Source organism: Gobius niger (assembly GCF_951799975.1).
Source record: "Gobius niger genome assembly, chromosome: 9".
NCBI classification, from domain to species: Eukaryota; Metazoa; Chordata; class Actinopteri; order Gobiiformes; family Gobiidae; genus Gobius; species Gobius niger.
Genome location: NC_136860.1, coordinates 6,997,738 through 7,011,984, shown reverse-complemented (window position 1 = coordinate 7,011,984; position 14,247 = coordinate 6,997,738). Strand labels below are relative to the sequence as shown.

The 14,247-nt window shown below is 47.0% G+C and overlaps 1 protein-coding gene across 3 annotated transcripts; it reads left to right on the top strand.

Annotated features, from left to right (window-relative positions):
- The first annotated feature begins 222 nt into the window (after positions 1-222).
- Positions 223-12,329, top strand: lonrf2 (LON peptidase N-terminal domain and ring finger 2). 3 transcript variants are annotated; one of them, XM_079562889.1, is made up of 14 exons: positions 223-561; positions 1,232-1,538; positions 2,612-2,938; positions 7,486-7,604; positions 8,113-8,235; positions 8,313-8,486; positions 8,992-9,211; positions 9,289-9,385; positions 9,548-9,662; positions 9,744-9,865; positions 10,188-10,374; positions 10,458-10,592; positions 11,595-11,744; positions 11,835-12,329. In XM_079562889.1, exons 1-14 carry the CDS (start codon positions 469-471, stop codon positions 12,015-12,017), a joined length of 2,352 nt encoding a protein of 783 aa, XP_079419015.1. In that variant the 5' UTR covers positions 223-468; the 3' UTR covers positions 12,018-12,329. The 3 variants fall into 3 exon arrangements, with proteins under 3 accessions (XP_079419015.1, XP_079419014.1, XP_079419013.1); XM_079562888.1 differs by having other exon boundaries at positions 8,313-8,492; positions 9,292-9,385; XM_079562887.1 differs by having other exon boundaries at positions 8,313-8,492.
- Positions 12,330-14,247: the final 1,918 nt, after the last annotated feature.

Sequence of the window (14,247 nt, the reverse complement as noted above, 5' to 3'; positions counted from 1 at the left end):
TACTGTCACGAGCGGACGTTTTCGTGGAATAAATTAGTGTTCGAATATTTGCTATTTTATTAGGTATTTTCTACACTATCCAAAGAGGTGGCATTAGATTCTAGATCAATTCTAGAATAAATATTACACAACAGCGGAGTGATTGGAGCAGGCATAGGCATTTCGCTTTTTTCCTTCGTGAGAACTGAAGGAATTGCACAGATACTACCTGCTAAACTGCTTAAACTGGAGTGTAACCTTAGGTTTTACATAGGTTACATTGACTAGAAATACACAAGAGGAGGCTTGTGTGGCTGGAGCTTCCGTGACAGGCAGGCTCCTGTCGTTATTCACCACGGTGCTGTGACTGGAAGTGGCCTACTTCCAATCGGCGATGGGGGCTGGATCCGAGCAGCGCGGAGAGACACGACCCAAGTTTACATAAACCAAAAAAGCAAACTCTAATACAACTTCATATTCCATAAGAAGATGGAAACTGGGCTCATGAACCACCAGGGCGAGGTGTTCGTCCACCCGCTGTCTAACCCAGGGGCGGCGGGGATCTGCCCAGAGATGCTGGAGGTGAGTAGGAACCAGAACCGGTCATTTACCAACAACAGTTCTGTCATTTTCAATATTATGAATGATACTATTATGTTATGAATGGAAAAATCTTATATGTAATAAGCCAATAACGAAACAACATGCAATCAATGAAAAAGTTTTTAAGATATGAGGAAAAATTACGATATTTTTTTCGGACGATCTTGAAAACTATGAAACAATATTATTGCGAATTAGCGATATTTTTTTTAATCGTTTTTTTTGTTTTGTATTTGTCATTTTTGTGTTTTGGATTATTTGCCAATATGTAATATTCTGGCCGGGTCTTATTACATCTTTTTGTCTCATTGACTCTTAAAGTAAAAATATATAAATAAATTCATGACCATGAAACACACAATCTGAATTAGAAGATAATGTAAAATTCTGTAAACTGAAAAGTTTAAAGTGCTGCGTTCTCATGTTTATTTTAGTGTAAAATGTTTGCAGCCTATGGTCATTTCCGAGCACACAGCTGGCTATTAGTTTAAACTCTTATGTATTTATTTTTGGAATACTAAATGGACATTTTACTTCAGGAGCCTGAGTGGGATTGATTGAATACGATATGGGCTTATTACATTTTAAAACAGCCCTTTTGGTTATTGTCACGTCGTCGGCCGCACCTACATTATTTTTCCCTCCCAAGGTGGCGGAGGAGGCGAACCGGGCTGGAGACTACGGCCTGGCGGCGGAGATCTACAGCTCCCAGCTCCAGGACCTCCCGCAGCCGGACCGGGGCCTGTGTCTGAGGAAGGCCGACTCTCTGGCCAGGGCGGGCCGCATCTCCGAGGCGCTGGAGTCCTACTGCACGGCGGCGGGCATCGGCAAGCTGCAGCCCCGGGAACTGCCTCTGCTCGTGGAGACCATCGCCAAGAGCCTGCGGGAGAAGGAGCTGGGCCTTCCCTGGACGATACAGAGCCAGAGCAGCGGCGGCACGGGGGAGGACGGCGGAGGTGAGGGGTCGCTTTAGGGTTTTTACAATGAGTTATTGTTCAGTGATCGCTATCAAAAAACAAATATCATTAAAGTACTGGTATCGTATTCTCATTATTGCAAGATGGAGAACATTCTAGTACATATTCATCCTCTGGCCTGAAGTCCTTTTGACGGTTACCATAGTCATTCTGAATTGGCCACCGCCTCAATTTGAAATGACCGGCTCTTTCGAATATTGCCATGTCAGCCTATTCATTTGGAGTTGTTTGTGCAATAATGGCCTAGTCAGGTGCCATTTTTTGTGGTCCAGCTGAGAGCGTTTGGAATACACAGAGGACAGCGTGTACATACTGTACAGCTGATGTGTTCCATCAGCTTATCAAACGGACCTGCCATTTTGATGAAGTAGCAACTACTTCATAACGGCTTCGCACAAGATTCATCAAGCCAGTGTTTCCTACCTTTCTCTATGGGGCCCTCTACTCCGTTTTTATTTTTATTTTTTTTATTTTTTCCTTTTAGGTTAGAGGTCACCAAAAGTAGGTCATTAAGGTTTTTTTTTTGTCAGAGCTTGTTTTATTACTGGGTGGGAAGAAAAGGATAAAATGAAGCAGATTATGACAAAAAATAGTGATAAATGTGTTAAATTTTGCAATAACCATATATTTACAGTATTTTCAGAAATGTATCCAGACAAACTTAAGAAATGGAAGTGGTTTTAGGCTTGGTTAAAGGTGCACTATGCAACTTAAATTTCTTATCAGTACATGTTTGACCTTTCAGTGACCTGGCAGCTGTAAGGGTGGTTAGCTTGGCACCTTTGCTTTCCATCATGGTGGCTCCTATGATGCTCCAGGATCAGTTGTTTACCATTCTGAAAACCTACCAGAAAAAAACCTGAAATAACATTGATCCAGCTGCTGGGTCACTGAAAGGGCTAATATGCACTAATATATGAACTTTTTATTTTACTTCAAAAGTTGCATAATTCACCTTTAACTGAAAAACCTTTTCTGGGTTCCTTTTCCTCTTTTTGCCATGTGTGCTGTGATGCCACTCTAAACCTCCATTGTTCTCCCGCTCGCCCCAGACTGCCCGGAGGAAGACCAAGAGCTGGACCTGTTCTCCTGCCGCCTGTGCAGGTGCCTCCTCCACGAGCCGGCCACGCTGGAGTGCGGCCACACCTTCTGCAAGCGCTGCCTGGACGAGGCCGCCTCGGCGGAGTGTGCGCAGTGCAAGCACAAGCTCCCCAACAGCAAGAGCCCGCGAAGGATCAACGTGCTCCTGAGTGGCCTCGTGGACAAGCTCTTCGCCACCGAGAGCGCCACCCGGAGGCTCTGGATCGAAGGCGAACAGCAGTGGAGAGAGCGAAACCTGAAGGACGCCTTGGACAAGTACAACGAGGCTGTGGAGTTGGGTAAGTCGAGCGCGGTCCTGGACAGGTTTTAAGGCCGAAAAAGCAATTTTAAAGTTTGGCTGTAGATTTCTGACAGAGGAAGTTTTGTATCTTGTTAAGTTTTCGAGTAAACGTCAGTGGAGACGTTGTTTAAGTAAAAACCTGCTGTTTCTTGACTTAAGTCTTGTTCGGCTTGTTCAGTTTTTCTGGGCTTGGTTTCCGCTTTGAAAATGTGTTGGAAATGGCCCCCGTCCCTTCCCCTCGCTCCCCACCAAAGCAAACCTCCACTTGCCTGGATGTGGCTACTGTCAGACATCGGCGCCGATATCAGAAGAGGCTGCGGTGTGTTGTTTAGTCGTGTGTTTGTCTTTGGCTGCTCTTTGATAGATGGGTGAGCTGTGGGAGCCTAAATTCCCCAGTAGAGTTGTTGCCATGTCCTGTGTCTGTTTCTCATTGAAATAACCTTTTTTCTGCTGAAATGTCGGAATGAGACTTTGTGAGAGCAACGAGTTTAAATCCAACTCCATCCGTCTATCGCAGTTTGGAAACTGGTGAAATTGAGCACAGCAGCTTTTGATCTTGAATCAGTGAATCGCAAATGCCTCTCAGAGTTTATTAAGCATTAATGCTGCTGTAGTTTGGACTTTTACAAACATGTTATGTATATGATTATTATAAATGTTGTTTACTTCGGTGAAAACATTTAAATGCAGGAGCATTTCTATAAACTCTTTCAGTTTTGCGTGCATTTTTGCTCAAAATCTGTGTCTAATCCTTTCATTTAACCAATTAAATTCAAATTGGTTGCAAATCTTAAGGAGAAAAATGGAGAACATTGTATTTGTGCATGAAATGTCATTAAAACTCCTCGATGTGACGCGCTGCTGCTTGCTCAAACCCGGTACACTGATGAATTACAGGCTGTGTGACCAAAGTGTCACATGTGCTCGGACCGTCCGTCTGGGCGCTGACCTACTTCTTGTGAAGCAGTTTGAAAGTGTGTCCAGCAGAGGGAGCGCCTCCTGTGAGGTCAGGCGTTACATGACGCCCTGCCCCACCATTACCTAAGCGGCACACATACATAATGATGACCCACGCACTCATTCCAACGCTCTCTCTCTGTTATGTACTCTGTGCTCTTGTAAGAGGAAGCGGCCAGGAGCCCCACAGCACCACTGCTTAAATAACACACACACATACACACACACATATACACACACTGGGGTCGTACGAGGACAGGCCCCGCCTCCTCCAAAACGTAGGCCAAACAACAATGTCCCTTTCTCAACTTATTTTCACTTAGTTTAAGTCTCATTAACAACATTTCATTAGTCTCATTTGAGTCTGCAGAAAATATAACTTTGACTAAAATTAGGACAAAAACTTTCTGGCCTGTGGAAGTGAATCATTACTGCAATGGGCAGGGTCCACAGTGCGACTGAAGCTGCTGGCCGTGTTTGTAGGCCATTTGAGCTGGCACAGGAACAGTGAGACAGCACTTTGTAGTGGACACTTTCAGCTGTTTAAATATATGACTCATTAGAAATATCGGAGCGGTCTCTAAGTATCGTGCTACATATCGGCCCAGTGATTAAAGTGTTTGGCCCCAGCCCTGGTAAATATGCCAGAATATAGATGTTTGTTTCCCTCTGTAGTCCCAATGTAGCAGCCTGATACCAAAACAATTGGACTAAGTAGAGGGTTTACCTCCTGAACCCACACTCTTATTCTCTGGACACATTTTCGCCGCGTCATTAATCAAGTGATCTTTAAACATATGGACGTCGCTCAACCTTCTTTATGCCACGTACAATAGGCCCGGGCACCCTCTGGATTAATGATAAAAACAAACGCACAGGCAGCAGTCCTCCTTCCTTCCTTCACTCACACTGGGCTGTTAGGCTCCTCCTCTTTTCGCAGCGTTTCATAACAGGGCTCCTCTGACTGTTTGGTAACATGTAGGCCACACACATGGCTCTTCTGTAAGCAATGAACTAGTTTCACAGTGACAAGGCTCGCTTTAGGAGCTGCGAGACTTTAGGGACATGAACAGGCAGCCACCAAAATGAGCTCAAACCCTGACCCGGACTAGTTTGAATTCATAATAGTCATTGTCTTCTGAGCACTTCGGTCCAGCAGTTCTCACATCGAGTTATACAACTTTAAGGCGAGGTTCTAAGAGATGAATAGGGGGAATCAGAAAAGGGAATTTAGAGATGTCAAATTGAAACCTTTGCTAAACATTACTGATGAATTGTTTAATAAATAAGACAATTTATGCATAAAAATAACCAAAGTTCCCAATATTTTCATTGACAAACTCTGAATAATGGATCGTTTCAGTAACTGTATGGTTTTATTTCGTGACATATTAGTAACAAAGATGTTTTCAGGGGGGATTAGGATCTTTAGTTTTTGAATAAGCGAATGATAAGGGAAACACTCTAAAAGTAATTTGAAAGTTTCATCGGGATAACCTTTCAGAGCGACACTTGGGTTTTTCCGCAGCCCTCCGACTTCTAACCAGAGACAAATGAATGGCTAAGAGCTTCTAGTACCGCTCCGGTGGAAGTGATGGAGTCATGAAGAGGGCCCATTAGGGAAAGCTTGAGCTAAGACTCACTTTTGCACATTTTGGGACAGAACCGGGACACTTTGAATGGAGTTGTGCCCTTTTATAAGTCGCTCGCCGTTTCATTTCCGTGTATTAGTTTCTCATATTTAGGCGCGTTACACAAGTGAGTTATCCCAACCATTTGGCTGAACTAGGACAGACGCTGACCCTCCAACGATGATGCAACATAAGGAAGAGTCCGGCAATTACCCGCCCTCTGTCCTCATATATTACGTTTTTACTGATTGAAAACAGAACGCGCGCTATGTTTTTGTACGGTCGATGATGGAATCGGGCTGAACCGGTTAGACCAGGTTTGGATCAACATCTACAAACGCACAAATATTGCATTACCTAAAGCTGAAGTGTTGCACAAAGCCACACAATTTATCACCAAGTCACCGAGGTCTTCCCAACGATCTGACTGAGATTGGAATTTTGTGGTGTTTATTGGCCAAAAATGTGTCAGCGTCCCACGGCTTGATTTCCCGACTAAGACTGTGCCCAATATACAGTATCATGTCTGCAATATATCGAGTACGTGACAATATGTGTACATGCTTGTCCAGCCATAGTCTTTATTTATCACGTGGTCACGATATCTTGTGTTCTGGACACTGTACCGCGATACACTTGAATTGCAGTACGTATCGTATCGTCCTAGCGCTCGTGCCTCACTGCTAGAAGGTCCTGGGTTCGATTCCCACCTGGACGGGGCCTTTCTGTGTGGAGTTTGCATGTTCTCCTCGTGTCTGCGTAGGTTTCCTCCTCTGGGTACCTGGATTCTTAATCTCAGTGGGACTGTCTTGGTTGCATAAAAGTCAATTTAATAGGCCTTAAATTCGATTTAACTTGTATTAAAGAGGGGGTATTGTGCTTTTTTCAGTCACATAGCACCAGTCTATATCACACTACAATGATGACAAAACCTTCTGTTGGTCTGTAACTGCAGTAAATTAGAATAACTGCCTTGTATAAAATGGCTCTCTCAAAATGGCTGTAGTGAATGTCTTGAAATAGGCCTCTGTCTCTTTAAGAACCTCTGACCCTTTCACGCTGTCTGTGGCATCAGTGGGGAGGGGGCTCTGCTGAGGAGCAGTGGTTGGTTACTCGGCTGGAGACGAAAGCTTGGAGGCGTCTCCAGGAGGTGGGGGCGTTCCTAGGAGGACTCAGGCAAACCTATCCCTAAAATGGCCGCCATCAGAGTTTTTACAGATTACTCAAAAATACGTGAATGTGAATGAACACTTCAGGCATGCTTTTAATGACGGGGTTGACATAAGAACATGATGTAAAGCTTGAAAAAGTCGATTTTTTGCATAATACCCCCCCTTTAAATCTAAATTTATTGGAACGTTGCTCAACAATTTTTCCTGCATAAGTTCACTGAGAAATGAGGATACCAAAATGATGGTCTAAAACACGTTCAGCTGCAGTTTCGGCTGAAATTGACTGTGGGCGGCCACGGTGGCTCAGCGGTTAGCGCTCATGCTTCACAGCTAGAAGGTCCTGGGTTCGATTCCCACCCGGACGGGGCCTTTCTGTGTGGAGTTTGCATGTTCTCCCAAATCCTACTCAAGGTTATCTCAATTGTTATTCCTTGCAGTGCTTTGACGGTGCCTTTGTGTAATAAGTGAAATAATAAACCTGTGCAGGAGTTAGTTTCCCCCTAAAAGCTGAGAGAGTGGAGATCCAGACTTGCCTAATATGTTTGTGCTCCACATTCGGGCTCCTGGTAAATGGGTTAAGCAGGTCTGTTTGATAATATTACCAGTTGCATAGAGATGCTGTGTAACTGTTTTGCAATGAGTGAATCACCCATCGCCGTCCGACCAGCCCCCCTTGAATAACCATTGACATAAACCTATCCATCTGGTTACATACCTAGGTTACGTTATGACTGTGACCTACTTCTTCTGTCCGCTGACCTCATCCTCTCTCTGTGTGTGTGCAGCTCCCCCTACTGGCCGCCTGCTGCTACAGCGCGCAGAGCTGCACATGGACATGATGAGCTTCGGCCAGGCCGTGCAGGACGCCAGCAGCCTGTGCAGGATCTCGCCTCACTGGACCAAGGTACCTCTCGCAGTACTTTTTACTTCTTCTGGAATATTACTGGGGAGGGAGCACTCGAGTGAAACAGTTGCTATTTCCACTTTTGTATCTTGTCTTAGAAGGCCTTGGTGTGGGGAAAAAAGGTTTAGGTAAAACTGGTGTCAGAAAAATAAAAGTATTGCCAAAAAAAGATCACATTTCCCCCCCCACTTTTTCCAATTTAATTAATTTTTTTGCCCAATGTTTAAAAATATTTTCACCTAATTTTTGCTCATTTTTTATCTATTTCCTCCCATTTTTTTTACATTTTCCCCACATTTTCCCCTGAATTTACTCCTTATTTCTTTTTTGCCTCTTTTTGTTTTGTTTTTTTTAACAATTTTTTTCCTTCATTTTGCGACATTTTCTCCCAATTTCCCCCATTCGCTGGTGTATGGTTATTGGTTTCTACAGCAGTAATGTAAACTTATGTAAACTTAATTTATTGTTGATTTGAGTCGTTTGTAACTGTGCCCTCCTCCCCCCCCAGGCCCACTTCCTGAAGGCCACCGCCCTGACCGCGGCGTCCCGCACCGACGAGGCTCTGCAGGAGTACTTGCTATGCGTGGCCCTGAAGCCCGACTGGACCAAAGCCAAACTGGAGGCACAGAAGGTAAATGCTGATTCCGAAGCAGGAACTGTCCCGTGTTACCGGCTGGTCCTCATACGTGCATGTGCTTAAACCTCCAGGTGCTGAGTGACCTGTTCTCCTCGGTGTTCGAGCGGGAGGACATGCCCACGCCCCTGCACCCGCTCCAGGGCGGGCCGGCCACGCGCCTCATCAAACCTGCTGCTCTGCTGGGCTCGCTGAGGGCCCCCACGCACACACCGGGCCCCTCCTCCTCCTCCTCTACACAGCTACAGGTACAGGTGACACTGCACTCCTTTAGAACGTCGTTCACACGAGAAGTTTTTATTTACAAATATTGGCATGTTTGGTATCCACCGAGATGACGCTGTAATCCAAATATGGTCATTTCCTTTGTGGGAGACGGCAGCGGATACAGACAGGAGGAATATACACAGGGCGCATGTGCAGACAAAGAGACTAAAGGGCAGTCAAGATTTTTAAACATCCAAATTATTTATACTAAAAATATGACTCAATTTGACTTACAAACTGGATGTTTAACGCAACAGGATTTTTTGCCCAGTCCTAATGTGAATATATTTCTTAGAGCAGGGGTTCTCAGCTGGTGGATCGGGTCATGTGATTCAACTTTATTTGCATAGCATATGAAATAAGTAAAACAGATTCCAGTTTCCAAAAGTCACAAGTACACAAACCGACAACCGGCGCGTCCCGGTGACTCCAGTGCCACAGTGTGAGCTGCCTCTCACTAACATCAGTTTCTGGTCTCTCCCTCAGGACTCCGACTTGAGTGTGAGTAAAAGTGCTCCTGTGGAGGACTCCAGACTCAATGGGATCATTTCTGCTAAATCAGACCCCACCGAAGGCGCCAGCACCTCCAAGAGTCTGGCCAGTGTGCTGGCTGCTCTCCCAGCACCCCCTGGTGGCCTTAAGAGGAAACACAATGGAGAGGGATCTTCCGGAGCCTTCAGCCCCCCCTCCAAGCTGCTCAAGCCAGGTACAGTGTTGTCCTGTACCCCTGAGAGGGAAGCCTTCTGTGGTCCCTTTGTAAACCTGTAAATGATGTGTCCACAGAAGGCGGTGGTGTCCAGCCGGTGTCTCTGTGTGGAGGCAGGGTGGTCCCAGCCGAGCTGTTGGACAGTGGAGACCTGGAGTGTTCTCTCTGCATGAGGTGAGTGCACTCACAGTGACGGCTTTGAGTGGGGACTGTTAGGATATCAATCATACCACCCCAGGGATCGGAAAAGGAGTTTAAGTTCTACTGGTATAGATATGGTACAAAAGTATTGTTCCGGTATCAGTATTGATGATCCCCCTCCCCGTCCGTCTGCAGGTTGTTCTACGAGCCGGTGGCCACTCCCTGCGGACACACCTTCTGCCTCAAGTGTCTGGAGCGCTGCCTGGACCATAACTCCAACTGCCCGCTGTGCAAGGAGAACCTGTCTGAGGTACGAAGCGCTCTCGGGCCTTTTCTCTCGTCAAAGGGAAACTCTCACTCACTCATCTCTCCGGTGTTTTTTGGACTGCAGTATCTGGCCGGCCGCGGCTACAACAAGACGCTGCTGACGCAGGAGGTGCTGCAGCGATACCTCGGGGACGAGCTGGCGGACAGGAAGAAGATCCACGAAGAGGAGATGAACGAGCTCTCCAAGTAAGTCGCACAGCAATACGTCAATACACTCACTGGTTTACCTACAGACCAACAAAAAACTATCACACAGTAACGACATTCGAAGTTCGATATATGAGGCAGGAAAGTGTCACGATAAAGATATTATTGAGGCACTGAAGCTAGCTTAAAATAAAAGGGAAATCTCAGTATTCTCCTGTTTTAAAAGTCCTTATTAACATGTCTTTAAAGAGCAGTTGGGTCATGATTGGTTTGAGGGACAAATGATACTAAAACATTAGCCAGGACATTGTGGCCTTTGTGATTTTATGTCCTGACCTTTTCCTTGATCTGCTCGCCACAGCTTGAACCAGGAAGTGCCAATCTTCGTGTGCACCATGGCCTTTCCCACCATCCCCTGCCCCCTGCACGTGTTCGAGCCACGCTACCGCCTCATGATCCGCCGCTCCATGGAGACGGGCACCAAGCAGTTCGGCATGTGCATCGCCGACGACCTCAAAGGCTTCGCCGACTACGGCTGCATGCTCCAGGTCAGGAAGGGACCTCTCAAAACACACGAGTACTAAACTCCGCTCTAGTTCTGGATTTGATCCCTTTGTATCAACGCTTTCAGGTACGAGACGTGAAGTTCTTCCCCGACGGCCGCTCTGTGGTGGACACCATCGGGGTGTCTCGCTTCAAGGTCCTGAGCCACGGGCAGAGGGACGGATACCACACCGCCCAGATCGAGTACCTGGAGGACAAGAAGGTACTTTCCCCTTTTTAGCTCGCACACAGTTACAGGACCAGGACACACACGCTACAGACTAGATTTAGTCTTTAAGTGTGACAATGAAAGTGGAACCAAAAATACAGACTGAAAATAAAAAAATCATGCTTGCTTTTAAATGTTTTCCAATCACATCACCATATTGCCCAGCGCCTTTCCTTTCTGGCCTTCACAGATGTGTGTGTGGGTCGACTATAGACTCCACTATTCACTGGACGAAAGTTAGAAAGGGATGTTTTTTCATGTTTTATATACAAAATGTATTAAGACTTTGCTTTCATTATACTTTCACTCTAAAAATAAGGCTTTTTATTCGTAAAAATTTACTTTTAGCAATACAATAATAATCGGTTTAACAAGGGTGACAAAACAAGTTTTTTTCTTTTCAATGATTTATGTATGAATAAATGAGTTCTGACTGACGAAAATAGGAAAAAATCAAATTTTGTCTCATTTGGGAGGTTGGAAAGTTGAGATCAGACTAGGAACTTAAAAAAAAACAACTCAAAAGGGTTAAATATTAAATCTGGCAACCTGACCTTTTGTTGAGTAAATGTATTTTTGCCACCACAGAGTACGTTGTACACACAGCAAAAACAAACCTTGTTGCCCTGTCTTCCCCTAAATGTTTATTGAGCGATGGAAGACGGAACTAGAATCTATATGAGAGCAATTTATTTTGGGAGTGGTCCTCTCTGCTTCACTTTTACACCGCTCAAAGCTGTGTATACAGATGTGATATGTGCGTAGAATTGATTCGCCTGAACAGTTCGGATAGTTACAGCAAGGAATGAGTTTAGAAGAGTTTACACCAAAAACATTAAACAGGGAAAATCAGGTGATAGAGTGATTGAAGAGAAACATGATAGAAAGAGACCTTATTGTGTAGCTCAGGACATTTCCTTGTTTCCTGATGAAAGTTGTTTAAAGTTTTAAGTAGGCCAAACCTTCCGCCCTTAAACCCGAGTGTGTTCTGTGCAGATGGAAGGGGAGGAGCTGGTGGAGCTCTTGAGGCTCCATGATGCAGTGTACGATCAGGCCAACAGCTGGTTCACCTCCCTCCGAGACAACATGAAGAGCCAGATCCTCAGCCACTTCGGACAGCTGCCCTCCAAGGACCCCGACCCGCAGGTAGATGCACATTTCCTTCTCCTGTTCATGTCCTAAGCTTACGTTCCTGACAGTATCTGACCCGAGCGTCTTGTGTCCCCCCCCCTCCAGGCCAGTCCCAGCGGTCCTCCCTGGTGCTGGTGGCTGTTGGCCGTGCTGCCACTGGAGAACCGCGCCCAGCTCACCATCCTGGCCATGACCTCCCTCAAAGACCGCCTCATGGCCATCCGCCGGGTCCTCATCTTCGTCACGCGCAAGCGGCCGGGAGCAGCGGCGCCACGGGCCCCGCGATGAGCCACACCCCCCACGCCGCTCGCACTCTCTGACCTCTCGTCTCCTATGCACGATCACTTCATCTTGACCTCTTTTCCACCGGCCCCTGCAGAACCTCACACCTTTCAAACTATGTAACGTTCAGCACTTAGAGGTGACGCAACAGGACAAAGTGGCTGAAATTGTTCAAGTGGCAACGCAGCTTCCTTCGCACAAAACAAACAAAAGAAGTCTCCCTATTGGCCAATGTGATGGGGACATTTTGAAAACTGGACAAAACCTTTGTGGTTTGACTTCGGCAAATTCAGAAACTTTTGGCTGCCAGGTGGAAAAGAGGTTCTATTTCATCCCTCGTGACCGCCAGAGGCGGTGCTGAAAGCACTGAATGTTCCCTTCGCCGGGTAGGCTGCGTGTGCGCCGCCTTGCCCGGTTCATGACTTAGCGTGTGTTTTGTCCTTCCTCACGAGACACCACTTTGCCATGGATGGTTCGCACTGTTGTGTTTCCTGTGGCGCCTCACTCCAGGTCAGTGACGGCCTTGACCTCTGTCCTGCCTGTCTCGGTCGATCATTTGAGAGAGGGGCTTCGCCTCGGGCTTATCCTGTTATTGGCGGTTCTCGCCAGCCTGTGACACTGCAGAGGTCGGACGGGGATTTTTGTGGGCCAGCCCGTGCACCAGCGGGGCAGGCACAACCGTTTGATCGTTCCCGTCGCGCCCCCAGGTTCCCACGGGGCCAGGGGGCTAGGAGATGAGGGTCTCCGGCTGGCACCCGGATATTTCACCAGCGAGCTGCTCAGTTGCTGGGCTGCGCATGGCTTGGACCAATTGGTGGTTGCAACCTTGACCCAGGGGTGCAAGCTGCAGTTCGGACGCCGGCCTCCTCTTTCACGTCGGGTCGCAATGACCATCAGCGACCCGGCAAAAGCGCTAGATCAGGAGTTGTCTGTCCTCCTGGCCAAAGGTGCCATCGAGGAAGTGAATCCTCTGCGGCAACCCAGGGGTTTTAATTCTCCTTACTTCCTTGTTCCGAAAAAGACAGGCGGATTTCGCCCCATCTTGGATCTGCGGGGACTGAACCGGTTCATGAAAGCGCTTCCGTTCCATATGTTGGTTATACAGTCAGTCCACGAGGGGGAATAGTTCACTTCCATAGACCTCAAGGACGCCTATTTTCATGTCCCCATCTCGCCTCAGCACAGGCTGCGGTTTGCGTATCAAGGGCGACATTGGCAGTTCAGAGTGCTCCCCTTCGGTCTCTCTCTCTCTCTGAGGGTGTTCACACGCTTTCACTACTCCGTCGGTTCAGATTAGGGAGGTTGTTGCCTTATGTCACGTTTCTGCGACTGCTGGGCATGCTGACTTCAGTGTCCCCTATTGTCCCTCTCGGGTTTCTCAATCTGCGGTCGTTTCAGAGATGGTTGAACAGTTTCCGTTTAGACCCCAAACTACACAGGCGTCGGAGGCTTCGCGTGTCGTGGAGGTGCCTGTGTGCTCTTGTCCCATGGCGGAACAAGGCCTACATGGGCGTTGTGTCCCACAGGGAGGTGGTTAGAACAGATGCCTGCCGTACGGGCTGGGGAGCCACCAGGTTCTATAGGGTGAATGTGGCGGTTTCTCAGTCTCTGGATGATGTACTTCTTCAGGGATCCTCTGAGTCCGCTTCATGAGGTGTGTGGTTGGATTTCCTAGTGACTTGGCTGGTATTCGTCATTCAGTGCTTTCAGCACCGCCTCTGGCGGTCAGGAGGGATGAAATAGAACGAGAGTTGCGTATGTAACTACGGTTCTACGAATCCCGGATGACCGCCAGAGATTCTCTGTCACTCAGAATCCTTGCGTTCACACGAGTAGGGTCTGTAGGAACAGAGCCTCGGAAGTCATCGGGCTATGTAGCCTCTGATTGGCCATCCGAGAGTCACCGGTTTGTGACGTTGTTGGTATTCCTACTCGAACTGCACATGCGCAAAGGGAACATTCATTGCTTTCTGCACCGCCCCTGGTGGTCATCCTGGATTCATAGAACCGCAGATACATAAGTAACTCTCGTTTACTCCACAAAGGCCGCCTATTCTGCTGCTGTCACCAGTTCGAACACTGCATCCAAAAACATTGAATAATATCGGAAAGAACAGGTTGTACACTGCAAAGCAAAACTATTGCAGATGCGAGATGACTTCTACTTTCTAAAGTTTGTTCTTCCGTTAGCAGAAAAGTTCATGAAGTTCAAACGTGACGAAAACATCTTTGAACA